This window comes from Chionomys nivalis, chromosome 7 (genome assembly GCF_950005125.1).
Source record: "Chionomys nivalis chromosome 7, mChiNiv1.1, whole genome shotgun sequence".
Classification (NCBI taxonomy): domain Eukaryota; kingdom Metazoa; phylum Chordata; class Mammalia; order Rodentia; family Cricetidae; genus Chionomys; species Chionomys nivalis.
In genome coordinates this window covers 33,072,683-33,099,385 of record NC_080092.1, presented here as the reverse complement: position 1 = coordinate 33,099,385, position 26,703 = coordinate 33,072,683, and the positions used below count along the sequence as shown (strand labels likewise).

Sequence of the window (26,703 nt, the reverse complement as noted above, 5' to 3'; positions counted from 1 at the left end):
ATAGCAGGGCTCAGTCACATAGATGACTGCAAATTTTCAAACTGAAGATAAAGTCAAAAGCAGGCACCAGCTGCTAGCTACAGAAGGTGGGAGCCAAGAGCCTCCTGCTGGGCTGTGAGTCCCTGGTGAGCACTCATACTGAAAATGGACCAGAATGATTTGTGTCTCAGACAGGGAGAGAACAGGTTGTTCTCTGACTTCCACATGCATGCTGACAAACACACACACACAGAGACACAGAGACAAAGAGTCAAAGAGACAAGAGTAAATACCTAACATGCAATAAACTGTTTAAAGAATAAAGAATAAGTCTCATGGGGGTTTTAATATAACAAGTATGTTCTGCCCACAAGGACTTTAGCCTTAGGTATGGAAAAGGCTCTACCTCTTTGACCATGTAAAGGAATAATTGCATTCTGTTACTGATAATGTACCTCTGTGGTCACTCAAGTCTGTTGTCTGTGGCCCCTAACTCAGGATGTGTGCCTGTAACAGGAGCCAGCTAATAACGTGTATAGCAGCACCTTTGCCCTTTGTAGCTCTTCTTAGTGTTATATCTTCTATATTACATATATAATATCACAGTTAATCTTATTTACTGTCATCAGTTTAGCCATCAGCCTTGTGACCAGTTTAGTGCTACCAGCTGTTCACTTCTTTATTTTTTGAGGACTCCATTCTAAAATACTAACTTTTCCTTTTAAGTTTCATATGAACCACACTCACCGTACTTATGCATGAAGTTACCAAACATAAATATACATTTAAAAGAAAAGAAATCAAATCCCTGAATAACCAGACCAAATTTATCCGAAAAATAGAACCTAATTTAATATTGCTATCTCCTGCCCACAGGTCAGTTTTGTTGCGACTTTGTCAAATAAATATGAAGTTAGTCTTAACTTTAAAGTTGTCCCTTTGAGAATTTGTCTGCTCTCTCAATTCCTTAATTCCTAGCCCACTCTAACAATACCTGCCCCTTAGAAAAGAAATGAAATCTCCCAGAAGAGTGACTGTATTAGTTACTTTATTGCTGCTGTGATAAAACACTATTTCAAGAAAACTTAGAGAAGTAAACATTTATTTTGACCAATGGTTGCAGAAGGAGGAGAGTCCACATAACAGAGAACCATGGAAGCAGCAGGATGGGAAAGCTGAGAACTCATCTTCAAAGAAAAGCATGATAAAGAGGGAATGAGCTAAAAGTACCACATAGCCCTCAGTGGCATTGTTCCTCCAACAAGGCCACACCTCAGAAGCCACACGAATAGTGCTACCATCTAGGGAACAATAATTCAAATATGTGAGATGGCAAGGGACATTCTTATTTAAACCACAACAGTAACCATCTGGCTTGGGACTCTGATTCCAACATTATCTTGACAAAGGCCATTATATGTTACAGTGACAAACACAGGATGAGACATTCCTGCCACCAGAGTGGAGGAGATTGGGGAGACTGTAGTCTGTTCTAAATAAAACTCAAACCTGTGGTTACTACACTCTGGGCTCACCTAAGGCCAGGAGGAGAGTTTAGTGGCTCTAGGGAAATCCTGTGCTAAATCACTATTGGTCTTTTCTACAAGGAGAAAGAAACATTTTCCCTCTCCTATGCTTCTGTGACAGTTGGTTGCCAGAGATCATCTGACACCTGAGGAAGAACAAATAACAACTTGTGGAGAAGAGAGATGTGTAAGCTGAAACTGCTTTTTTGTTCCTGGAAGTCCAGATCCAAAATAATCACACAGAAACTATATTAATTACAACACTGTTTTGCCAACAGCTCGAGCATACTTCTAGCTAGCTCTTATTTCTTAAATTAACCCGTTTCTATTCATCTGTGTATCACCACAAGACTGTGACTTACTGGGTCAAATACTGGGCATCTTTTTCCTTCAGCAGCTACATGATGTCTCTCCGACTCTGCCTACTCTCTCTATATATCTCTTCCATGTAGTAGTAGCTGCGGGCCTCTTCCCACAGCCCCGCTCGTGGACGCCTGGCTAGCTTATGCCCCAAAATAATGACACACAAACTGTATTCATTTAAACACTGCTTGGCCCATTAGCTCTAGCCCTTACTGGCTAATTCTCATATCCCGATCAACCCATCTCTAATAATCTGTGTAGCATCAGTCTTACCAGGAAAGATTCAGCATGTCTTACCTGGCGGCTTGCTTCATCGCTTCTGGCTCTGAGAGGAGCTGCCCTGCATCTGAGCTCACTTCCTCTTCCTCCCAGCATTCTATTCTGTTTACTCCACCCACCTAAAAGCTGGCCAATCAAATGGGCCAAGGCAGTTTCTTTATTAGCCAATGACCTTCCTCCATCATTTCCCCTTTTTCTGTTTAAACCAAAAAAGGAAGGCTTTAACTTTAACATAGCAAAATTACATATAACAAAACAGTTATCAAGTAAAAATTACAATATTTACATCTATTTTATCTTTATCATAACTAAGGAAAACTATAACTATTCTATCTATCTGTTCTTCAACTCCATCAAAGACTCCAGAAGAATACAATATTACCTAAGCAAACAAAAAGTAAGCAACTTCTAAACTCTAGAAATGACAGAGACATCTCGCTGCCTGGAGAGTCACCCAAAGTTCCTCTGTACCGTTGGGGCATCAATCTTCAGCCTTCAGGCCCATAGTATCCAGCAGACTTTTCCATGAAGCAGGAAATTTCAAAGACAGTTCAGTCACTATCTGCTGTGTCCTACAGAATGTCTCGCAGACTCTTTCATAAATCAGGAACCCCAATAGATCATCTCACCTTTAGGCAAGTTCAGCAGTCCTCTCTCTGCGGGTTCTTTGTGTCCAGTTTATGCAATAGTCCAGGCAAGAGCAGTTTCTTGCCCAAATGGCTATCAAACTCCATAAGGTGCCTCTTCGATGCCCATCTTCTTCTTGAAGTAGATTGGTGCTGCCAGGAGCAGACGTGTCTCATTGTCATGAAAAACCTTAAGTTATTTTATTTTTTTTAAAAGATTTATTTATTTATTATGTATACAACATTCCTTCCATGTATGCTTATATGCCAGAAGAGAGCACCAGATCTCATTATAGATGACTGTGAGCCACCATGTGGTTGCTGGGAATTGAACTCAGGACCTCTGGAAGAGCTGTCAGTGCTCTTAACCTTTGAGCCATCTCTCCAGCCCCCCCTTAAGTTATTAAAACACTAAAATGCCATATTTTATAATCTTTGAAAGATATGAAGAATGCCTATCTAAAATATATCTATGCATATCTAGAAAATCTTAACTAACATGATTACAAACTTGACTATTATGATTATCTATTAACAACCTATATACATTACATTTTTAAATGAACTACACAATCACAATACCTTAGTCAAGGTCAGAAATACATATACATATAATAAATTGGCCTTAAATTAATATCAGTAAACCAAAATTAATATCAATGCAAATTATTCACGTCTATACCATCTCCCCCTTTAAATGTAAAAGAACATTTATAAACAATGTATGGGAACATGGGCGCAGTTTTTTCTCTCCAAACTGCTTCCTGCTGAATGGGGGCGCTGTTAATCAAGTCTTTCATGGTATAACCTGTCTGCTAGGTTCCTCTCAGTCTGCAGTTGAGTGAAGTAATTTTTTGAGGGTGTTCACAGCAATCTTTCAGGAGGACGTGGTCCATCATACCACATTGTGATAGAAGTAATCCACAGCATCTCATCCTCTGTGAAAACAAAAGAAGAATCTCTTTTCCAAAGTATCATATCCTTAGATCCAAATTCTGAAGTCAAGGTATTTTGAAAATACCTATCTTGGATTAGTTCAGCAGCATTTATAAACAAGTATCTTTTAGCATCTGTTGCTCCTTCCTCAGCATTCAAACAATACAAAGAGAGCACAATAGCATACAGTATCAAGATTCTCTGTGTATTTTCCATCTTTGTGCAGCTTTATTTTAACTCTATTTTGTTTATTTTTACTTTTGTTTTATATTATCTGTATATATTTGTCCTGGAATAACTCTTTAGACCAGGCTGTCCTTAAACTCTGAGAGATCCACCTGTCTCTGCCTCCCAGGCATTGGGATTAAAGGCGTGTGCTACCACACCTTGAAGTCACAGAGGTCAATCTCCCTCTGTCTCCTAAGTGTTGGGATTAAAGGTGTGTACTACCACACCCAACTACTCTTTCTTCCTTATTTTTTTAAGAACTTTTAGCCTGCATATACTTTTAACACACTGTTAACAATTTAGAAATTTTCTTTGTCTTTGAATCTCTCTTTACTGTATATCTCTCTTTTTCTGACCACATGAGTCTTTAATTTACCAAGCAATATCAGTAGGACGAAAGCCATGGCTTTGATGGGTGGATCCAGCCATTCCTTAGCTTTCCAGCCTCATGGCGGAGATACCAGCTGTAGCCATGTTTATCACCACAACTCTGTGGCGTTTCAAGGTCCTTGCCAGCAAACAAGCTCCAACACTCAAATGCTTTCTCTGTAGCTGACCTCCTGCCTCAAACAGTCAGAGTTTGCCCTGGCAGGACGACCCAGAAAGACGGCATTTTTAAACAGCGCATTTTTTCCTGCTATGGCTAAAAACCGAAAAGCATGCGTTCAGCTTTTATCAATACCATTTAAGTGTTTTGTGGCAGGACCTTTTAAGAGAGCTGCAAGTTTTTGCAGCTAAAGCTGAGTCAGGAAGCCTCTCTTAGATGAGAGCGCTTGCTTGCCTCTAGCAAGCAGAACAGAACCAAGAAATTGCTGCTACCAAGAAAATATGCTTTACTCTATTCCAAGCTTTCTGTGGATTCAGTTGTCCACACGTTGGGGGCCATCTGTAGAGGGAGCTGTGGGCCTCTTCCCACAGCCCGGCTCATGGCTGCCTGGCTAGCTTATGCCCCAAAATAATGACACACAAACTGTATTCATTTAAACACTGCTTGGCCCATTAGCTCTAGCCCTTACTGGCTAATTCTCATATCCCGATCAACCCATCTCTAATAATCTGTGTAGCATCAGTCTTACCAGGAAAGATTCAGCATGTCTTACCTGGCGGCTTGCTTCATCGCTTCTGGCTCTGAGAGGAGCTGCCCTGCATCTGAGCTCACTTCCTTTTCCTCCCAGCATTCTATTCTGTTTACTCCACCAATCTAAAAGCTGGCCAATCAAATGGGCCAAGGCAGTTTCTTTATTAGCCAATGACCTTTCTCCATCACTTCCAGCCTGACAGTATTCTGCCCCTCTGGAGGCCAAAGCACCTTTATTTATTAACCAATAAAAGTAATACATATACAGAAAGATATCCCACATCATCTCCCTTTTTCTGTCTAATTAAAAAGGAAAGTTTTAACATTAACATAGTAAAATTGTATACAACGAAATAGGTATTATGCAAGAATTACTTAATATTACAATATTTCTTTGTGAGTCTAAAGTTTCATACCTAATTTATCTTTATTATAAGTAAGGAAAACTATAATTATTTGTCTTCAACTCTTCAAAGACCTCAGAAGATATAATATTACCTAAGTAAACAGGAAGTGCATTGTAAAAAATTTCCAAAACCCTAGAATTGACAGACACATCTTGCTGCCTGGACAGTCACTCAAGACTCTTATGTAACATTGGGGCATCTATCTTAGTCTATAGGTTCATAGTATTCAGCAGACTTTTCCATAAAGCAAGAAACTTGAAGATCTGTGCTGCTTTTTAATGGCAAAGTTCATCATTTTCTTTCTTCTGTGTCCTGCAGAATGTCCAGCAAGATCTTCTGTGAATCAGGAAACCTGAAAGACTGTCTTTTGGAAAGTTCAGCAGTCACTTTTCTGTGGGTCCTGCGGGTTCATTCATACAGCATACCATAATGCAGTCCAGACAAAAGCAGTTTCTTGCCTGGATGGTTAGCCTTGTCACACAGAAGGCAAATTCCTTAACAAGTTTCTTCAATGCCATCAACCTCTATGAAGTCATTGCTGCTGCCAGAAGCAGACATGTCTCACTGTCAAGAAAAGACTAATTTCTTGAAACATTTTAAAAACTAACCTGTTTCTCATCCCATTTCCCCTTTGCCCCATGCCACCTCACCCGCTTGGGGAATTTGGATGGTTGGGATATAGGAAGGGTGGATACGGGAGCAGCGAAGTATATATCCTAACTAAGGGAGCCATCTTAGGGTTGGCAAGAGACTTGACTCTAGAGGGGTTCGCAGGTGTCCAGGGAGATGTCCCCAGCTGGTACCTTGGGCAACTAAGGAGAGGGAACCTGAAATGACCCTATCCTATACTGATGAATATCTTACATATCACCTTAGAACCTGCATCTGGCGATGGATCGAGATAGAGACAGAGACTCAGTTTGGAGCAACGGTCTGAGCTCTTAAGGTCCAAATGAGGAGCAGAAGGAAGGAGAACATGAGCAAGGAAATCAGGACCACGAGGGATGCACCCACCCACTGTGACAGTGGAACTGATTTATTGGGAGCCCACCAAGGCCAGCTGGTCTGGGACTGAATAAGCATGGATTGAAACTGGACTCTCTGAGCATGGTGGACAATGAAGGCTGATGTGAAGCCAAGGACAATGGCACTAGGTTTCTATCCTAATACATGAACTGGCTTTGTGGGAGTTTAGCCTGTTTAGACGCTCACCTTCCTGGACGTAGATAGAAGACCTTCGTCTTCCCGCAGGGCAGGGAATTTGGACTGCTCTTCAGTATCGAGAGGGAGGGGGAATGGTGTGGGGGGAGGAGAAGAGGAGTGGGGATAGGGGGAGGGGAGTGGGGGGAGTGGGCAATATTTGGGAGGAGGGGAGGGAAATGGGAAACGGGGAGCAGGTGGAAATTTTAATTAAAAAAGAATAAAAAAATTAAAAAAAACCTAACCTGACTACAGTTTGACTATTATAGATGAGTATCTATTAATCTGTAATTCATACTTATAAATTACATTTTTAAATGAGCTGCAGAAACATAATACCTTAAACAAGAATAAAAATAAACTTATAATAAAATTGGCCTTAAATTTATATCAATAAAACAAAGTCCATACCAATATAATCATTTCTATAACATATCCCTGAGACCATTTATCACTTATATTTAACCCCCTTTAAATGAAAACAAACATTTACAAATAATCATTTTGGGAATTTGTGCAATGTCTTCTCCAAGCTGCTTCCTGCTGTTTATTGGGACAAGCATTTTTAGGATTCACAGAGACATTTCGTGGGGACTTCTTCCATTAAACCACATTAGCCTGGAAGGAATCCACATGTTTTCTTCTGACGTGGAAACAAAAGCAAAACCTCTTTTCCAAAGTAACATATCCTTAGACTCAAATTTTCAAGTCAAGATACCGTTAAAATATATATGTTGGTTTAGCTTAGCAGCGTCCAGAATCAAATGTCTATCTGAAATCAAAAAAAAACTAAAGAAAACACAATAGTATGCCTAATCTAGATTCTATGCATATTTTCTATATTTACATGAATTTTTATTACTTTTATTCCTTAAATCTATGTCTGTCTGGAGTCTTGTATTACTTTTAATGTCTCTTTAAAAACATTGCTTTGTTTTTAAAACTGTTTATTTCTTTATAATTGTCTATACTCTTTTTCCTCACTCTCCCAAGCTTATATAATATTTAAACACTGTAACACATTCAGAGGTTTATTTTTTTCAAATTCTATTTTTATTGCCTTGTTTATATGGTTGTCACTACAGACACCTCAGTTTTGTTAAGAAATCTCTGTTCCAGCAGCCATGGGAACATGCAGGGACATGAGCTTCTTTTGGTGAGCACAGTCACTACCCAAGACTTTCTGATTCTTCCCAAGCATCCCCGAGAGTCATGCTACAGAACAAATCCCTTAAATGTTGGGTGGGAAGAAAAGGGTAGAGGTGGTGTCCTGAGCTGTAGAATATACTAGAGGGACTCCAACATGGGACAAAGGGGAAACACCAATATCTGAGTTACCAGAGGCTCTGAGAGTGGAGTACTCTATAACCAACAACCTCTAGCTTTCCAGAAAGGTAAGTTAAACTTCCTGTGAGTCACTTGCCAAGCTAGCCACGGCTTTCTTAAAGAGCATGGGGACAGGGGATTTTATCTCTTAAAATTTACTGGTCACTGTGACAGTCAGGATCTTAGGACATGTTAAAATAATCCAAGTTCAGAATGTTCACAGAATTTTTCTTATCTGTGAAGTGAACATCTTAGCATCTTCCCTTTGAATAGATAAATTTCAGACTGTGTGACAGAAAGTATTAGTCAGCATCTGAATCAAAATCTTGATGATAAACATCTGTCAGGTATCCTAAGGGCTATCATACTGAGCACTGGACCTGTCAGGATCTCTGTTTACAAAAAAAAAAAAAAAAAATGAAGATATGCATGTCATCTGGGAGGGCTCTCAGCTCTAGAAATTTCCAATTCTAGGACCTGAGAATTATCTTCCTTAGGGCTCCTTTGATGTCACGATTCCTCAGGCTATAGATGAAGGGGTTGACCATAGGAGTCACCACTGTGAAGATGACAGAGGCCACTGCATCCTGTAGTGAATAGGAGGAAGAAGGGTGCAAATAAATTCCTAGGATTGCCCCGTAGAAAAAACAGACCACAGTGAGGTGGGAACCACAAGTGGACATGGCTTTTCTTATCCCCTGGGCTGAGGGCATCTTCAAGACCTTAGAGCAGATGTAGGCATAGGAAACAACAATGCATACAAATGGTGTTATAAATGTCATTCCACCTTCAGTGAAGATTGTGACATTATTGATAAAGGTATCAGAACAAGAGAGTTTAAGGACAAGGTAGGGATCACAGAAGAAGTGGGGCACTGCATTGTGGGAACAGAAGGTGAGTCGAACCATGAGGAGAGTGTGTAAGAGAGCATTCAGATTTGCGATGACCCATGATATGGCCACCAGGAGGACACAGAATCTGGGCCTCATTATCAGAGTGTAGTGGAGTGGGTGACAAATGGCCACATAGCGATCATAGGCCATCACACTCAGGAGAAAATTGTCCAAGGTGACGAATGTGATCAAGAAGTAGATCTGGATCATACACTCTGCGTAAAAGATGGACTTGTTTCCTACCATGTGACTCACCAGAGCCTTGGGGACAGTGACTGAGGAAAAACAGATGTCGACACTGGAGAGGTTGGCCAAGAAGAAGTACATGGGTGTGTGGAGATGAGGGTCACAGATGACAGCCAGGATGATGAGAAGGTTCCCAGAGATGGTGACCATGTACATCCCCAAGAACATTCCAAAGACAACGTCTTCTTGTTCTGACTCTTCAGAGAGTCCCAGGAGGAGGAATTCTGTGACTGTCGTCTGATTGTCACCATCCATGTCTCTGGAGAAGAAAGTGAGGTGCACATAGAGAAATCATTCACCAACACTTGAAGAAAACTTTGATGCAGCTTGGAAAATTTTACTCATTAGTTGAGAATTAACTGTTAGTAAATTCCCTTACAATGTATTTTTATAGCAAAGAGCGGTCCATTTTGAAAGGACAGAATTCTAATGTGTTTATTAATTCTGTTGTTTGCTTAATGCCATATATATGTACATTTCACACAATAGTTAACTCAGTCTAGAAGTTGGCTACTACATTTAACTGTACAAATGAAAAAAAATTGAGGAGTGGACAGCTAACTCTTTAGTAAAAAAAAAAGTTGATAAACAGTGAAAATTCAAAACAAGCTAATAGTCTTGTTCTCTCTGTTACACATATACACACAAGGACATGCATACTCACACATGCACAAACACAAGCACACTTAGGTACATGCACACACACACCATGCACAACTCACACATACATACACAAACACACACATGGATATCTTGTAGCACAGTCATGCACACAATTTTTGTTACATTAACTATTCTCTGACCAGAAAGTTCAGGACTTAAATTATCCTCCTGCCTTAACATCCAGCCAGCTGGAACTATAGGCAGATACCCAGTCCCCAACAATTTTTATGCTATATTAGCTACCATTTATTGAATTTTAATCAAATGAAAAGTCCCTACTAGTTGTCATGTATTATAAACCCTGTGGTTCTGTTGTGGCTTTTCTGTTTAATCACAATTGGGAAGACCAAGAGGCTTTGACAGAACTGCCTGGTGGTTGGGCCTTTGCAATCTATCTGTTACTAAGAGGTTTTCACCTCAACTCACTCCTGAGCCATTGCCCAGACTCCTGTGTGCAGTGTTCCCCCCCTTTCTGCACTCAGAAGAGGGGGGCATACAGATTCTAAGTGCATTGGTTTTCTACTGAAGAAAAAGAGATTTACAGGTGGATAAAAAGCAGATTCATGTGCATCTCAAAGACAATCCCCAGGCTAAGACACCTCCATGGTCAAGAGGTCAGGAAAACATCTGGACTGCAATGCCCATGGAGGGATGCAAGGCAATTACAGCTGAGAAGGGAGGAGAGTCACCCTGGGGTGGTCAGAGGCCTGGCTGGGGAAGGGGAAGAGAGGAGACAGGTGTCAGGAGAAATGACCTGGCTGCAGGGACAGAACATGACATGGAAATTGGTGATGTTGTTTACAGGATGCTCGTGTGGTCCAGACAGCGAGCTGACTGATGCTGTGAGAGCGGAGCTAAGCACAGCGCTGAGATGTGAGTCCGAGGTAACTTCCGGAGCGTTGCCATGGATGTAGACCAGCGTGACAACAACAGCAGCAAAGAGCTAGAATGAGGGCTGGGGAGATGGCTCAGTGGGATGTACGTGCCATGTAAGTGTGAAGACCTGAGTTCAAATCCCCAGAACCCACCTAAAACTCCACACCATAGCACATGTCTTCTCTCTTAGTGCTTTTATGGTGAAGTGCTAAGCTGAAATTTGAATGAGTGCTGTGGCATATGCACATCTACACTCATAAACATACATGCACACACAAGCACAGTTACACATGTACAGTATATAAAATTTAAAAAGCTGGAATATGCTTCCTGTGAGTCACAGGGTCAGGGGACTGTAGAACCAGAGAGATAAGAAACAGAATGACCATAGATTATCAGGACAAATGAAAGAGTCCTTTGACTATAGTTGCTTATGATCTAGAAGCCACATGGATTCTATTAAAGAAATGGAAAAAGGAGTGCAATAGGATGTAAACACAACTTGTTTCAGTGGGGCGAGATCACACATAAGGTTCAATCCTGGTTATTCTGTGGTGTCTTACACTGTGCATCGAGAGATAGTGGGCATTGGAACAGTCAGTTGCCAGGAATAATACTAACATTTTATGGTTTAAGTTCTAGGTGTATATGTTCCACAGGACCTCAGGGCATCATGCTAGGTCATGCATGGATGCCCCTTTCTTTGATTGGCTCTTCAACTCCAGCTTTTGGATTTCAATTCCACTTGCACTAAAACTTCCTTATGGAGACAGAATTCTACTGCCACCAATGTAAAAAGCAAGAACATAACTGTGTGTCTCTTGTACTGGGTTGATGTCTGTGAGTTGGAGGATTGTCAGGTGTGTCTGAGATCCAGATGTGCAGGTATGTCTGCAACTCCGGGTGTTTGAGCCCCTCAAACTTAAAGGCTGCTTTGTCTCTGCAATCAGGTGAAGTCAACTCTTACCTGCCTGGTTTCAGTAGCATCCAGGCACTCACACTAGGAACACCTTCATTATACAGTACACAGCCCAGAGGCTGGACACAGAACAAATATGAGGACCAGGATAAAAATAATGACATTCTCTGTCTCTGTCTCTCCCTGTCTCTGTCTCTCTTTGTGTTTGTGTGTGTGTCTCTGTGTCTCTGTCGCTTTTCTCCCTCTGTGTGTCTCTCCGTGTGTCCCTCCCCACTCTTCTGAGCAGGCTTTTCATTAGTCTGAAAACTGCTCCTAACCCACTAACCTTGGTTCTGTTCCTCTGCTTCCTCTACCCAATAGCAACTTCCTCTGTGTTCCTAGTGCAGAGACCCTCGTGTAGCAACAAGGCATGGACATGGAGGAGTGAGACACTTTTCTTCCTTTGAACTTGGTCAGAGGCCGAGGCATTGAATAAAATTCTTTCTTTGCATGTCATCCCATGGGCCTAAGGCCATGGAAGTCTGCCTGCTGTGGGGGTGCCCTCTGCTGTTTCCCCACCCTCCTTACCCGGGTGCTCTTGGCTGCTATCAGATGCCTTCAGAAAAGTTCTGACTCTGCTGATGCCATGGTTGAGGCTGGGTTTTGAGAAATCCACGCTTGAAGCTGAGAAGGGAAGGGCCTTTGTCCCTAGAAGAGAACATCTAGAATGAGGCATGTGGCTCTCCTGGTCAAAATTGGATGGTTGAGAGTGAATAAACTGATGCTTTATCCCTGGAGGTGGTGCTGACACGAAGATGGTGCCAAGTATGTGCTCCCCTAGGGTGGATTTCTCAGAAGTTCTAATTAGAGACACAGATGAAGTGTTCAGAGTCTGCATTCTGTCTGGGCAACGAAAATTAGGATCTTTAGAAAGTCAGTTCTTGTACAAGTGCTCACTGCTAGGGCTCTATCCTTGGTTAATTATTTATATTTATTCATATTTGATAAGATAGTGCTTACAAACATATATTATATGCTATCAAAATATGTAAGTATTATGTGTCCTATAGCTATACAACATAAAATTTGGTCAAATTACAATAGAGGTTTAGATCACCATGAACTTCATGCCAAAACCTAGCGAATACATACTAAAAATCAAATCACAAACCAATTAATGATATCATTATTGGTATGGCCTAATAACAAAATTGGATCCCTCAATCAAGTATGAACCAATTACCAAATCCAATTGCAATGGTTTCTACAGCAATCATATGAATGATGCATAAAAGCTCTTGACAAAGTTGTAAAGATATTAATTAGTGTAAAAATTCCCAACAAATCCCGTCAAAGAGCTTCTTGACTTGATGAAAGATTATTACAAAAAGACTTCATTACACCCAGTAAGGTGCCCAATGTTATCTTTATCAACTGACCTTTCTCTAAGTGACTTTGCTGTTCTACTCATTCCCCTGTTCATGGAACTGCTACACTAAGCTCATCCATTTTTAAAATTTTTTTAAGGTAGTCAATTTGGTAAATTTGATTGTTTCTCTTTCTCTTCTGTTGTTTGGCAGGGTTTCACCATATACCCCATGAATACCTAGAGAAAACATCCTATCGTCTCAGGCTTCCAAAAGCTTTAATTAAAGATCTCACTCTGTACAGAGCAGAGCAGTAAGGAAGGGCAAACATCACCCCTCTATGGTGTGGCTAAAGGGAAGGAAGGTTTCTACTGATCTGAGAGAGAAGAGGCAGATGATCTGGAAGAGTTCAGAGCAGACAGAGAAAGGAGATGAATGGACCTGGCCAGGGCTATCTGTGAGAGAAGAGAGAATGACCAGGCAGAGAACAAGGAGCAGCAAGAGTGAGGGTGTGAGGAGAGCTGACTTGTAAGGAGGATGAGCAGCTGGGGGAGGGGAGTCTGAGCTGGAGGGAGTTTAGGGTAGAGGAGAAGGTGAGGGGTAGGATGCCAGCAAGGACATGTGTGACAGGTCCCTGTGACATTGAGGAGCCTGGAAGCCAGCACAAGCTTTGGTATGCTGATAGGCACCACAGGTAGAGATAAGGGAAATTACCCCTTTCAGCCCATGGGAACTGACTTCACAAATTCCTGAGGAATGCTGGCTTTTATCTAACTGCCAGAAATACTATAGTCCAGCTTGAGCTCATATCAAGATATGGACAAGCTTTTGGGGTTAGGAAATTGGCATTTCCTTTGGACCTGACACTCATCACCATAACTGACTCCATATATCATGCCATTATAAAGTGTATTTTAAAAAATATTGACTTCCAATTTCATTATTGGCATATAGAAAAGCAATTATGTTTTGAATGTTGATATTACACACTATGATCTTTAAAACCTGAGATCTGACCATATTTTTCCTGGTGCATTTTAAGTGTTTGTTTGCTTGCTTTGGTTTTGTTTTTGGTCTGTCCCTTTGCATTTTCTAATTCAGGCAAATGTCCTTAATGGTCTTACTTTCCATTTCAATCTCTGCATCATTTTGTTCCTGCACCATTAGATAGGACACCAGCAAAAAGCTGAACTTGGGTTATCAGAACATACCTCTAACCTTGTCCAAGGGTTAGGGGAGAGAAGGTTTAGTCTTTCATCTTAAATACTTTTGCTGCAAGGTTTTGTATTTGACTGATTGTTGATTGATTGATTAATTGATTGATCTCACTGATTGGTTGGTTAGTTGAAAAAAAAAAGCCCTTTCTCTGATGGAGACTCCCTTTGACTTCCTTAAGTGCCTGGCTGCAAACACTGGAACAGGAGGGACAGCTGATAATCCTCTCGTGTTCTGATAAGACATTGTCACTCTTGGTTCCAGTGAGGCTACCATCCCGCCCTTCTCTCAGGGATCCTCCAGAGAAATCAAAACATACACCTGTAGTTGGGTTTTTGTTTTGTTTTGTTTTGCTCATTCTTTGAGGGCCCACCACCCAGCTCCCAAATAAATGGCTGGAGTCTTATTGTTATTTATGAATTTCTGGCCTTAGCTTGTCTTGTTTCTAGCCAGCTTTTCTAACTTAAATTATCCCATTTCTCTTTAACTATATCTTGCCTTTGGGCTTTTTGCCTTTCTTTATTCTATATATCTTTCTTTCCTTCTTACTTCTTGACTGGCTCTGTGGCTGAGTGACTGGCCCCTGGTTTGCTCTTTTCCTTTTCTTGTACCTTGCTTTCCTCTCAAGTCTAGATCTCTCCGATTTATTCTCTCTGTCTATTTCTCTCTCCTGCCTGGTTACTGGCTCTTTGGTTCTCTATTAAATCAATCAGGTATTTTAGGCAGACAAGGTAACACAGCTTCACAGAGTTAAACAAATGTAGTTTAAAAGAATACAACACACCTTTGAAGCATTAAAAAATTTATTCCACAGTTTAAGATATAAGACATCTTTAATGTTCCACAACATCCACCCACTAATTTTGGAAGGCACAGGTCCAGGGATCCTTTGAGAACCAGACAGTCCTCCATGCTTAGGAATTGGGAGGGTGCTTCATGCATGCCAAGCCCTTTCTCACCAAAGAGCTGCAGCTTGAATTCATCAGAAAGCCCCTGCTACTCCACGCTGGGAGCAAGCTCTGGAGCTCTGAAATAGCTAATTATAGGGGACTGGAGAGATGGCTCAGAGGTTAACTACACTGACTGCTCTTCTAGAGGTCTTGAGGTCAATTCCCAGCAACCACATGGTGGCTCACATCTATCTATAGTGATATCTGCTGCCCTCTTCTGGCATGCAGGCAGAACACGGAATACATAATAAATAAGTCTTTTAAAAAGTTTAAAAAATAGCTAATTATCACAGTTGTTTTGCTTGCTGGTTGCCATTTAGGGTGACCAATTCCCTACAAGTTCCTGTCCATCACTGTGCACTTGTGTCTGGCTCAGTGCTTCGTTCTCTAGTCTGTGAGATGTTTGGACTATTCTCTGCTTTGATGACAAGAGTGTATATTGAAGATTTATGCATAAATAGAGACATATCTGATTCTATGCAACTCTTGTGCTAACCCTAATAGCCTGGTAAAGGTGTCTTAAATTTCTATTGTCATTTACTGCTTTTCAGTTAGAGACAAACAGAAAGTCTCTTCTCTGGAATGTTGGAATTGGCTGTTTATTGAGAAGCATTCCCTTCTGCAAATCTGTCTCTGTGCTTCACAGTGTCCAGAAGCTGCTCACATGTACTGTCAGCTGTATTCTTGTGTGTTCCTGTCATGAGTGTGATCTCCTTACCCACTCTGTCAGGTAACTGGACATGGACCATGCATATGAAGGCTATTGATTACTATTTATTAATTGAAAATATTCATAACTTGCTGGACCATTTCTGTATTTGATTGTAGTTGTATTCTTTTGGCTCTTTTACTCTTTTGGGGAGGCATCACCTAGCTACCAAATAAATATATACACAGAGGTTTATTATTACTTAAGAAGCCCTTAGCTTGGCTTATTTATAGCCAGCTTTCCTTAACTTAAATTATCCCATCTACCTTGTGCCTCTGGACTTTTTCATTTCCTTATGTCTGTAAGCATACCTTCACTCTTACTCTGTGGCTGGCTTTGAGGCTGAGTAGGTGGCCCCCTAGAGTCCTCCTTTCTTTGTTCTCTTGTCCTTATTTGATCCACTCTCCTAGATTTCTCCACCACCCAGCTCCCAAATAAATGGCTGGAGTCTTATTGTTATTTATGAATTTCTGGCCTTAGCTTGTCTTGTTTCTAGCCAGCTTTTCTAACTTAAATTATCCCATTTCTCTTTAACTATATCTTGCCTTTGGGCTTTTTGCCTTTCTTTATTCTATATATCTTTCTTTCCTTCTTACTAATTGACAGAATACAGACCATTCTCCCACACCATCTGTGGGGAAGAAAGTATCATCAGTCAGTAACATCATTCACCAAGATTTAAGCAAAAAGTTTCTTTTTATCAATGGTTTTCTAGTTGGTGATGAATAAATACAAACACAATTACAATATTGTAGAATTTTCCAATAAAACACCTGCTAAATTCACCAACAATGTATTCTTGTGCCCATACTTTCTGACCTACATACCTGTTTGCTAAGTTCCAATGCTGAACATTTCTGACATAATACTTACCTTTTTCTAATAATTGAGGGACTGAATTTAATTTACAGATGATGAAAAGATCAAAAACACCAATTATAGTTTATGCTAGAGAAGATGTGGAGTAAGGGGAACACTCATCCATTGCTGGTGGGAATGCAAACTTGTGCAACCACTTAGGAAATTGGTGTGGGTGTTTCTTAGAAAATTGGGAATTGACATACCTCAGGATCCAGCAACACCACTCTTGGGAATATACCCAAAAGATGCTCAATCATTATACAAAGGCATTTGTTCAACTATGTTCATAGCAGCATTATTTGTAATAGCCAGAACCTGGAAACAACCTAGATGCCCCTCAGTGGTAGAATGGATAAGAAAGTGTGGCACATCTACACATTAGAGTACTACTCAGCAGTAAAAAACAATGACATCTTGAATTTTGCATGCAAATGGATGTAATTAGAAAACATTATCCTGAGTGTAACCCAGACCCAAAAATATGAATATGGGATGTACTCACTCATTAATGGATTCTAGCCATAAACAAAGGGCATTGAGCCTATAGTTCGTGACCCTAGAGAAGCTAAGTAATAAGGTGAACCCTAAGAAAAACAGATATAGATCCACCTGGAAAGTCGGAATAGACAAGATCCCCTGACAAAATTGGGATCATGGGAGTGTGGGGGAGAAATAGGGGTGGAATGGGATAGTTGAGGAGGAGGAAAGACAGAGATGAGAGCAAGGAAAGAGATATCTTGAATGAGGGAGACATGATAGGGCTAGCAAGAAACCTGGCTCTAGAGGCATTCCCAGGAATCCACAAGGATGACCCCTGCTAAGACCCTAAGCAATAGAGGAGAGGGGGCCTGATCTTGACTTGACCTGTAGTCAGACGTATGAATATCTTAAATATTACCATAGAACCTTCATCCAGCAACTGATGGAAACAGAGACAGAGACTCACACTAGAGCACTGAGTTCCCAAAGTCCAGTTGAAAAGTGGGAGGAATGAGAATATGAGCAAAGAGGTCAACACCATAATGGGTACACCCGCTGAGACAGTTTACCTGAGCTAATGGGAGCTCACCAACTTTAGTTGGAAAGGGAAGGAACCAATTGGACCAAACTAGTCCCTCTGATTGTGGCTGACAGTTGCATGGCTGGGGCAGACTGAGGGGACACTGGCAGTGGCACCAGGATTTATCCCTACTGCATGTACTGGCTTTTTGGGAACCTATTCTCTTTGGATGGATACCTTGCTCAGCTTGGACCTTCCCCAAAGCAATGTGTCTCACTCTCTCTGAGGATTGGGGATGGGGTAGGAGGGTATGTGGACGGAATGTAAGGAGGAGAGGGAGTGGGAACTTGGATTGGTATGTATAATGAAAAAAATCGTTTGTTTTCTTTTTTTTTTGATGATAAAACAATTATATTTTTACTTGTTATAAGGGGAAAACTCACAAACAGGAAACAAAAAATCCAAGCACAGCACCCACGGGAAAAAGCACAGAAGAAGAAACACCTGGAGGTGCACAGATTTTATCCTGGGTCTCAGCGAAAGCACGCCTTAACTAAGACCCACCTCTTTTTTTTTTTCTTTTTTAATTAAAATTTCCACCTGTCCCCGTTTCCCATTTCCCTCCCCCTCCTCCTAAATATTGCCCCCTCCCCCCACTCCCCTTTCCCTATCCCCACTCCTCTTCTCCTCCCCCCACTCCATTCCCCCTCCCTCTCGATACTGAAGTGCAGTACCAATTCCCTGCCCTGCAGGAAGACCAAGGTCCTCCCACTTCTATCTGGACCCAGCAATACCACTCTTGGGAATATACCCAAGAGATGCCTTATCATACAACAAAAGTATATGCTCAACTATGTTCATAGCAGCATTGTTTGTAATAGCCAGAACCTGGAAACAACCTAGATGCCCTTCAATGGAGGAATGGATGAAGAAAGTGTGGAATATATACATATTAGAGTACTAGTCAGCGGTAAAAAACAATGACTTCTCGAATTTTGCATGCAAATGGATGGAAATAGAAAACACTATCCTGAGTGAGGTGTCCCAGACCCAAAAAGAGGAACATGGGATGTACTCACTCATAATTGGTTTCTAGCCATAAATAAAGGACATTGAGCATATAATTTGTGATCCTAGAGAAGCTAAATAAGAAAGTGAACCCAAAGAAAATCGTATAGTCATCCGCCTGGATAGGGGAAGTAGACAAGATTGCCAGGCAAAAACTGGGAACTTGCGGGTGAGGTGGCTTGGGGCTAAGGGGAAATGGGATGAGAAACGTGAGAAGGGGAGGATGGGAGGAGCTTGAGGGATTGGGATGGTTGGGATATAGGAAGGGTGGATACGGGAGCAGCGAAGTATATATCCTAACTAAGGGAGCCATCTTAGGGTTGGCAAGAGACTTGACTCTAGAGGGGCTTGCAGGTGTCCAGGGAGATGTCCCCAGCTGGTACCTTGGGCAACTGAGGAGAGGGAACCTGAAATGATCCTATCCTATACTGATGAATATCTTACATATCACCTTAGAACCTTCATCTGGCGATGGATCGAGATAGAGACAGAGACTCAATTTGGAGCAACAGTCTGAGCTCTTAAGGTCCAAATGAGGAGCAGAAGGAGGGAGAACATGAGCAAGGAAGTCAGGACCACGAGGGGTGCACCCACCCACTGTGACAGTGGAACTGATTTATTGGGAGCCCACCAAGGCCAGCTGGTCTGGGACTGAATAAGCATGGGTTGAAACTGGACTCTCTGAACATGGCGGACAATGAAGGCTGATGAGAAGCCAAGGACAATGGCACTAGGTTTCGATCCTAATACATGAACTGGCTTTGTTTTCTTTTTTTAAGAAAAAAAAAAAGAAATTTAGAATGGGGCTGTTAGGTCACTGGACCATGTTTATGGAGCCAATGGAATAAAAAGTTCAAGACAGGTTTGGAGTCTTTTTCTTTAGTCTGCATGTTCATAGCTTTTATCTATGGAAATTTTAACCAAAGAATAAGTGCTGTGTCAGCTTTCTATACTGTAATCCCGAACTTCTGTCTTTTTCCTACTCTCAGAGAGCTGGAAACTGTGTGGCCTCCGAGAAACCTGCCTAGTGGCTTTCTTAGCCGTTTATCTGTCACTGAGCTCATGCAAGGGCCCCAGCATGGGCACTACCCACCTCTTTACTGCAGTCAGAGAAAAACCTGCTGTGAGCATACCAGGGGTTTTTTCTGAGAGAAAAAGCAATTACAGAATGATAAGGAGCAACTTAATACAGTCTGTCCCAAAGTCAACCCTGCTCTGATAAACCATCTCTGTGAAATGGCCAGGTGGGTCACTTGAGACATTTGGGCTGCAGTGCTCCTGGGAGAAACCAAGGTGTTTGCCCAGGAAAGCAGAATACTGCTCGCCTAGGTGGTCAAAGCCACACAAAAGAGTCGGAGCCACTGACACAGTGGGTCATGACTTCTTCACGGTCGCATGTCAGACATCCTGCGTACCAGATATTTACATTACAAGTTATAACAATAGCAAAATTACAGTTATGAAGTAGAAACAAAGATATTTATGGGTGGGGGTCACCACAACATCAGGAAGTATGCTAAGTGGTTGCAGTATTAGGAAGGCTGAACAGCACTACTCTGTGTGATGGGACCTGACTGTCGGGTAGAGCTCCACAGAAGGAGAATCTAATAGACTGGTTAGAGATGCTGCTGGCTCTGTATACGGTGACTAGTCCCAAAGGGATGAAATTCTTGAAATTAAAGGAAAAGTGCTAAGATAAGAAATCACTAAAATGTTTCTTATATTTAGTCATTAAAATTTGTGTATAAGTGTTTTGCTTGCAGTTATGTATTGTTCCAAGTTCATGCCTGTGCCCTGCAAGGTAGGAAGAGGGTATTGGATTCCCTTGTACTAAAATTGTGGATGGCTGTGACTCACCATGTGAGTTACACATTCGTGTCAGTGCTGGAAACCCAACACTGGTTTTCAGAAAAACAGGCAGTGCTCTTAAACACTAAGCTGTCTCTCTAGCCTCCAAGAAATACTTTGATTTGAACCTAGCGTAACTTCTAAAGTGACAGTATATGGAGTACATGGGTTTAAAGAAACCTAGACTGTGGTCCTGGGGTCTTGATGACTTATGGCTATATGACTTATATATGCTAGGGGTGAAGGAGGAAGTTTGACACATGGAAGAGTCCCTAGACTAAGTACAGACTGTTCCCAGAGCAGAAACAAAGAGAAGAGAGGAAATACAGTCTGCAGGGGAATTGCCCACATACTTGAAATCAGTGCTAAGATCATCATCGGAAGAAGGTGAAATTCTCTTTGCTCTCCTACTGTAGTATTTGTGACAGGAGGTGGCCTGGCACAGGCAGGTTTTCTCCTGGACAGTGACACCTGAGCAAGATGCGCTTCCTCAGCAAAGCAGTGTGTTCAGACATGTCACACACCTAACTGCTCTCCCTCTGACTGGAAACTGGCAGGCGTCCTCTGAAGTAGAAGTCAGCATCTATTGCAGCTTCCTTGTAGAGAGACAGCCCTGCTATCATTGACAGTGATGCTCAGTGGTGGAATTAAGCAAGTTGACATCTCCTTCATCCATTAGCCTCCTGTGAGCCATGCTAAAGACTGAGCCAGAAATATCTGATAGCTGTGTCCATGAACTTGGATCCCTGGACTGCACAATTAAAAGGAGTAGTTTCTAGAATAGCCTACTTTCCTTATGGGGCTCAGAACAGTATCCAAAGTACTTAGGTCTCAGACCCCTATGTTCTGGAATCACAGGTCACAGTCAGCGAGCACAGAGAAGCAACTGGCACAAACGTGGAGACTTGGTGTAGAATAGATCAAGCTTACGTGTCTGAGAGGAGAGTCTCATTTTCCAGGAAACGCTGTTAGGGGTCTGTTGTCTCTAACCCCAGTTGTCTCCTCTTTAGAAACATTTCCTCTGGCACTTGGCTAGCTACAGAAAGGTTTGGAGGGGTGCTCCCCAGTGTTACACCTTAAGTCGCTGTCTCTGGGTGTCTGTCTGCTGTTGGATGGACTAGTCCCTAACCTGTGTCCCCAGCTTCTCACCTGCTGCTCACTGAGGCTCTCGTAGAATCCCTGTCTCTGCTGGTTCCATCCTGGACTTGGATGATGGTAAATTCACAGCATGGGGTGAGAACGGAGGGAGCTCTTCTCTCAGGGACATTTAGAGTGAGGTGGCTGTGTATGGTGAAGCCTAGATTGTGGAGAGAAAACTAAGAGATGCAGGCTCTGTCCCTGAATTCCCATGGGGGTGAGAGGTTTGTTGTCACACGGGGCATCCCAAGGGTTGATTCCTCAGAGGTCCTCAGCAGGGGTGTGCTCAGTGCTCACTGTGTGCATTCTGTCTGCTTGGGTCAAAGAATACAAGGGGAAGAAACTTAGTTTCAACATAAGTACTTATCCCATGGTTTGTAATTTTGTTAATGCAAGCATTTAAAAGGACAAACTCTCCCTGTGAATATTCCACACGTTTTATGGAGTTTATTTCTATTATCACTCAGTTAAAATCCTTGCTCACTTTAACTGTGATCATTTTTTTTTACTGTATGGGGAAGATATCTGTTCATTAACTGTATGACTCCAGTACATCAGATGCTTACAGTACAAACAGTAAAGTCACAAATGACTGGAGATAACGTTCAATGCACTGTGTTTTTGGTTGTGAGCCTAGCCTGCAAAGGCTAAGCCATCTCTCCAGCCCAACATAAATCCAGTTACGCTGAACCTTATAGAAGAGAAAATGGGAAGTAGCCTTGAACACTTTTGCACAGTAGAACACTTCATAAATACAACACAATTAGTACAGATACTGAGATTAAAAATCAATAAATGGGACCTCCTAAAAGTGAGAAGCTTCTGGAAGGCAAAGGACAGAATCAATAAGACAAAATGTCAACCTACTGAATGGGAAAAGATCTTCACCAACCCCACATCTAACAGAAGGCTGATATCCAAAATATACAAAGAACTCAAGAAACTAGATATCAAAATACCAAACAATCCAATTAAAAAAGGGGTACAGATCTAAACAGAAAATTCTCAACAGAGGAATATCACATAACCAAAAGGCACTTAAAGAATTACTCAACATGCTTAGCCATCAAGGAAATGCAAATCAAAACAACTCTGAGATACCATCTTATACCTGTCAGAATAGCTAAACTTGAAAACATAATGACAACTTATGCTGGAGGAGATGTAGGATAAGGGGAACACTCCTCCATTGCTGGTGGGAGTGCAAACTTGTACAGCTACTTTGGAAATTAGTATGGTAGTTTCTCAAAAAATTGGGAAATGAATATCATAGAATCATCCCTTTGAAGAGGTAAAGTTCAATGTGTGTGTGACAGAGAACATTAGTCAGCATGCCAATCGAAAGAATGATTACAAACATCTATCAAGAATCCCTGACATTGTCATGCTGAGCACTGGACCCATCTGGATTTCTTTAAAGAGGAAAAAAATGCATGACATCTAGGAATCATCTTAACTCTAGAATTTGAAATTCTAGACCTAAGAATTATCTTCCTCAAGGCTCCTTTGATGTCACGATTCCTCAAGCTATAGATGAAGGGGTTGACCATAGGGGTCACCACTGTAAAGATGACAGAAGCCACTGCATCCTGTAGTGAGTAGGAGGAAGAAGGGTGCATATAAATTCCTAGGATAGCCCCGTAGAAAAGGCAGACCACAGAGAGGTGGGAACCACAAGTGGACATGGCTTTTCTTATCCCCTGGGCTGAGGGCATCTTCAAGACCTTAGAGCAGATGTAGGCATAGGAAACAACAATGCATACAAAAGGTGTCATAAATATCATTCCACCCTCAGCAAAGGCTGTGACATCATTGATAAAGGTATCAGAACAAGAAAGTTTCAGGACAAGGTAGGGGTCACAGTAGAAGTGGGGCACTGCATTGTGGGAACAGAAGGTGAGTTGAACCATGAGGAGTATGTGCAAGAGAGCATGCAGGTGTGTGATGACCCATGATATGACCACCAGGAGGACACAGAGCCTGGGGCTCATCATCAGGGTGTAGTGGAGTGGGTGACAAATGGCCACATAGCGGTCATAGGCCATCACACTCAAGAGGAAGTTGTCTGTGGTACCAAATGCTAAGAAGAAATAGATCTGGGCCATGCACTCCATGTAAGAGATGCACTTGCTTCCCACCATGTGGTTCACCAGAGCCTTGGGGACAGTGACTGAAGAAAAGCAGATGTCGACACTGGAGAGGTTGGCCAAGAAGAAGTACATGGGTGTGTGGAGATGAGGGTCACAGGTGACAGCCAGGATGAGGAGAAGGTTCCCAGAGATGGTGACCATGTACATCCCCAAGAACATTCCAAAGACAATGTCTTCTTGTTCTGACTCTTCAGAGAGTCCCAGGAGGAGGAATTCTGTGACTGTCGTCTGATTGTCACCATCCATGTCTCTGGAGAAGAAAGTGAGATGCGTATAGAGAAATCATTCACCAACACTTGGAGAAAACATTGATGCAGTTTGGAAAAGTTTACCCATTAGTGAGAAGTAACTGCTAGTAAAATCCCTTTAAAAAATTTTATAACAATTTCGGTACATTTTGAAGGACTGAATTCTAATGGTCATGAGTTTATTGATTCTCTTGTTTGCTTAGCGTCATATACATATACATATCTATCTATCTATATATATATATAAAATAAAATAGTTAATTCTGGCTACTACATTGAACTGAACACATGAAGAACCTGAGACTGGGCAGCTAGGTGCTTTATCAAAAATTGCTGATCAATAGCAGTGAGAGTTCAAAACAAACTAATAGTATTCTCTGTGTTACAATACACACACATGGGCATGCATGCTCAAACATACACAAACACAACCACACTCAGGTGAATGAACACAACAACATGCACAACACACACATACATACACAAATACACACATAGATATCTTGTAGCACAGACAAGCACACGATTTTTCTTACATTTCCTTTTGTCTGATCAGGAATTTCCGGCCTTAAATAATCCTCCTGCCTTAACATCCAACTGGCTGGGACTATAGGCAGGTTCCAAGACCCCCGCAATTTTTATGTTACATTCACTATCATTTATTAAATTTTGATCAAATGAAAATTCACTACAAAGCATCATCGATTATAAACCTGGTGCTTGTGCTTTGACTTTTCTATTTCCTCACAACTGGGAAGACCAATAGGCGTCAACAGACCTGCCTGGTGGTTGGGCCTTCACTTTCTGTCTGCTACTAAAAAGTTTTCACCACATCGCACAGCTGTTTGTCTGCTCACCTGAGCCACTGGCCAAATCCCTGTGTGCAGTGCGCCCCCCCCCTTTCTAAACTCACAAAAGGGGAACAAACAGAGTTTAAGTGCATTGTTTATCTTGAGAAAAAAAAGGTTTACAGGTGGATAAAATGCAGATTCACGTGCATCTCAAAAACAATCCCCAGGCTAAGACATCTCCATGGTCAGGGGGTCAGGAAAATATCTGGACTGCAATGCCCATGGAGGGAGGCAAGGCAATTACAGCTGAGAAGGGAGGAGAGTCACCCTGGGGTGGTCAGAGGCCTGGCTGAGGAAGGGGAAGAGAGGAGACAGGTGTCAGGAGAAATGGCCTGGCTGCAGGGACAGAACATGACATGGAAATTGGTGACGTTGGGTACAGGATGCTCCTGTGGTCCAGACAGCGAGCTGACTGCTGCTGTGAGAGCGGAGCTAAGCACAGCGCTGAGATGTGAATCCAAGGTAACTTCCAGAGCGTTGCCATGGATGTAGACCAGCCTAACAACAACAGTAACAAAGAGCTAGAACTGGGGCTGGGGAGATGGTTCAGTGGGTAAAGCACGTGCCATGTAAGTGTGAAGACCTGAGTTCAAATCCCCAGAGCACAACTAAAACACGTCTGCTATCCTAGTGCTTTTATGGTGAAGTGAGAAGTAGAACTCTGTATGGGTGCTGTGACACACACAGCTACACTCTTAAACATACATGGACCCACACATAGACACATACATACAATAAAATTTATAAAGCTAGTATAAGCTTCTAATGGGTCACTGTGTCAGTGGACTATAGAAGCAGAGAGATGAGAGACAGAATGATAAATAGCTCATAAGGACCAACAAAAGAGTCTTTTGCCTATGGATGCTAATGTTCCTGAAGGAAGGTAGTTTCCTATCAAAGAAATAGAAAATGAGGCTCAATGGGATGGAAAGGCAACTTGCTTCAGTGTAGAAAGACCACAGCTAAGGATCACTCAGAAGCATTAAGCTGCAGTTATTCCATATATTTCTTGCAACATGTATTAAGAGATTGTAGACATTGCTGGGAATAACACTAACATATCATGGGTTGAGACCTAGGTTGACAGCTTCCAGAGGACCCCAGTGTATTGTGGTAGGTCATGCATGGATGCCTCTTTCTTTGATTGGCTCTTCAACTCCAGCTTTTGAATTTAATTCCTCTTTCCCTTAAGATTCCTTATGGAAATAGAATGCAGTTGCCACTATAAAAAAAAATTCACACACACACATATATGACTGCTTTGCTGAATGATTTCTGTGAGTCGGGGACTGTTGGGTGTGTCTGAGATGCCAGATGTATAGGCATATCTGAATCACTGTGTGTTTGAAACTCTGAACCTTAAAGGCTGCTTTGTCTCTGTACTTCAGCAGCAGTCAACACTTTGCTGTGAGGTTTCAGTAGCATCCAAGCAGTTACAGTCTGAGACACCTTCATTATACAACCACACACTCCAGGGGATACGCACAGAACAAACAAGAGGACCAGGATAAAATAATGAAAATAATGACATTCTGTCTCTGTTTCCCTGTCTCTTCCTGTTTCTGTCTCTCTTTGTGCGTGTGTCTCTATGTCTGTCTGTCTGTCTGTCTATCTATCTATCTATCTATCTATCTATCTATCTATCTATCTATCTCCTTCTGACCAGGCTGTTTAATACCTTGTAGTTATGCTTCTAAATAGCTAAAGTCCATTCTGTTCCTCTGCTTCCTCTACCCATACAGCAGCTTCCACTGTGTTCCTAGAGCAGAGAACCT

At 41.8% G+C, this 26,703-nt stretch overlaps 2 protein-coding genes across 2 annotated transcripts; both read right to left on the bottom strand.

The window, feature by feature from the left end:
* Positions 1-8,418: 8,418 nt before the first annotated feature.
* Positions 8,419-9,342, bottom strand: LOC130878269 (olfactory receptor 1361-like). Its single transcript, XM_057776140.1, has one exon. It carries the CDS (start codon positions 9,340-9,342, stop codon positions 8,419-8,421), a length of 924 nt encoding a protein of 307 aa, XP_057632123.1.
* Positions 9,343-23,061: 13,719 nt separating this feature from the next.
* Positions 23,062-24,075, bottom strand: LOC130876820 (olfactory receptor 1361-like). The gene has a single exon (XM_057773446.1). The coding sequence runs from the start codon at positions 24,073-24,075 to the stop codon at positions 23,062-23,064; it is 1,014 nt and encodes a 337-aa protein (XP_057629429.1).
* Between the last annotated feature and the right edge of the window lie 2,628 nt (positions 24,076-26,703).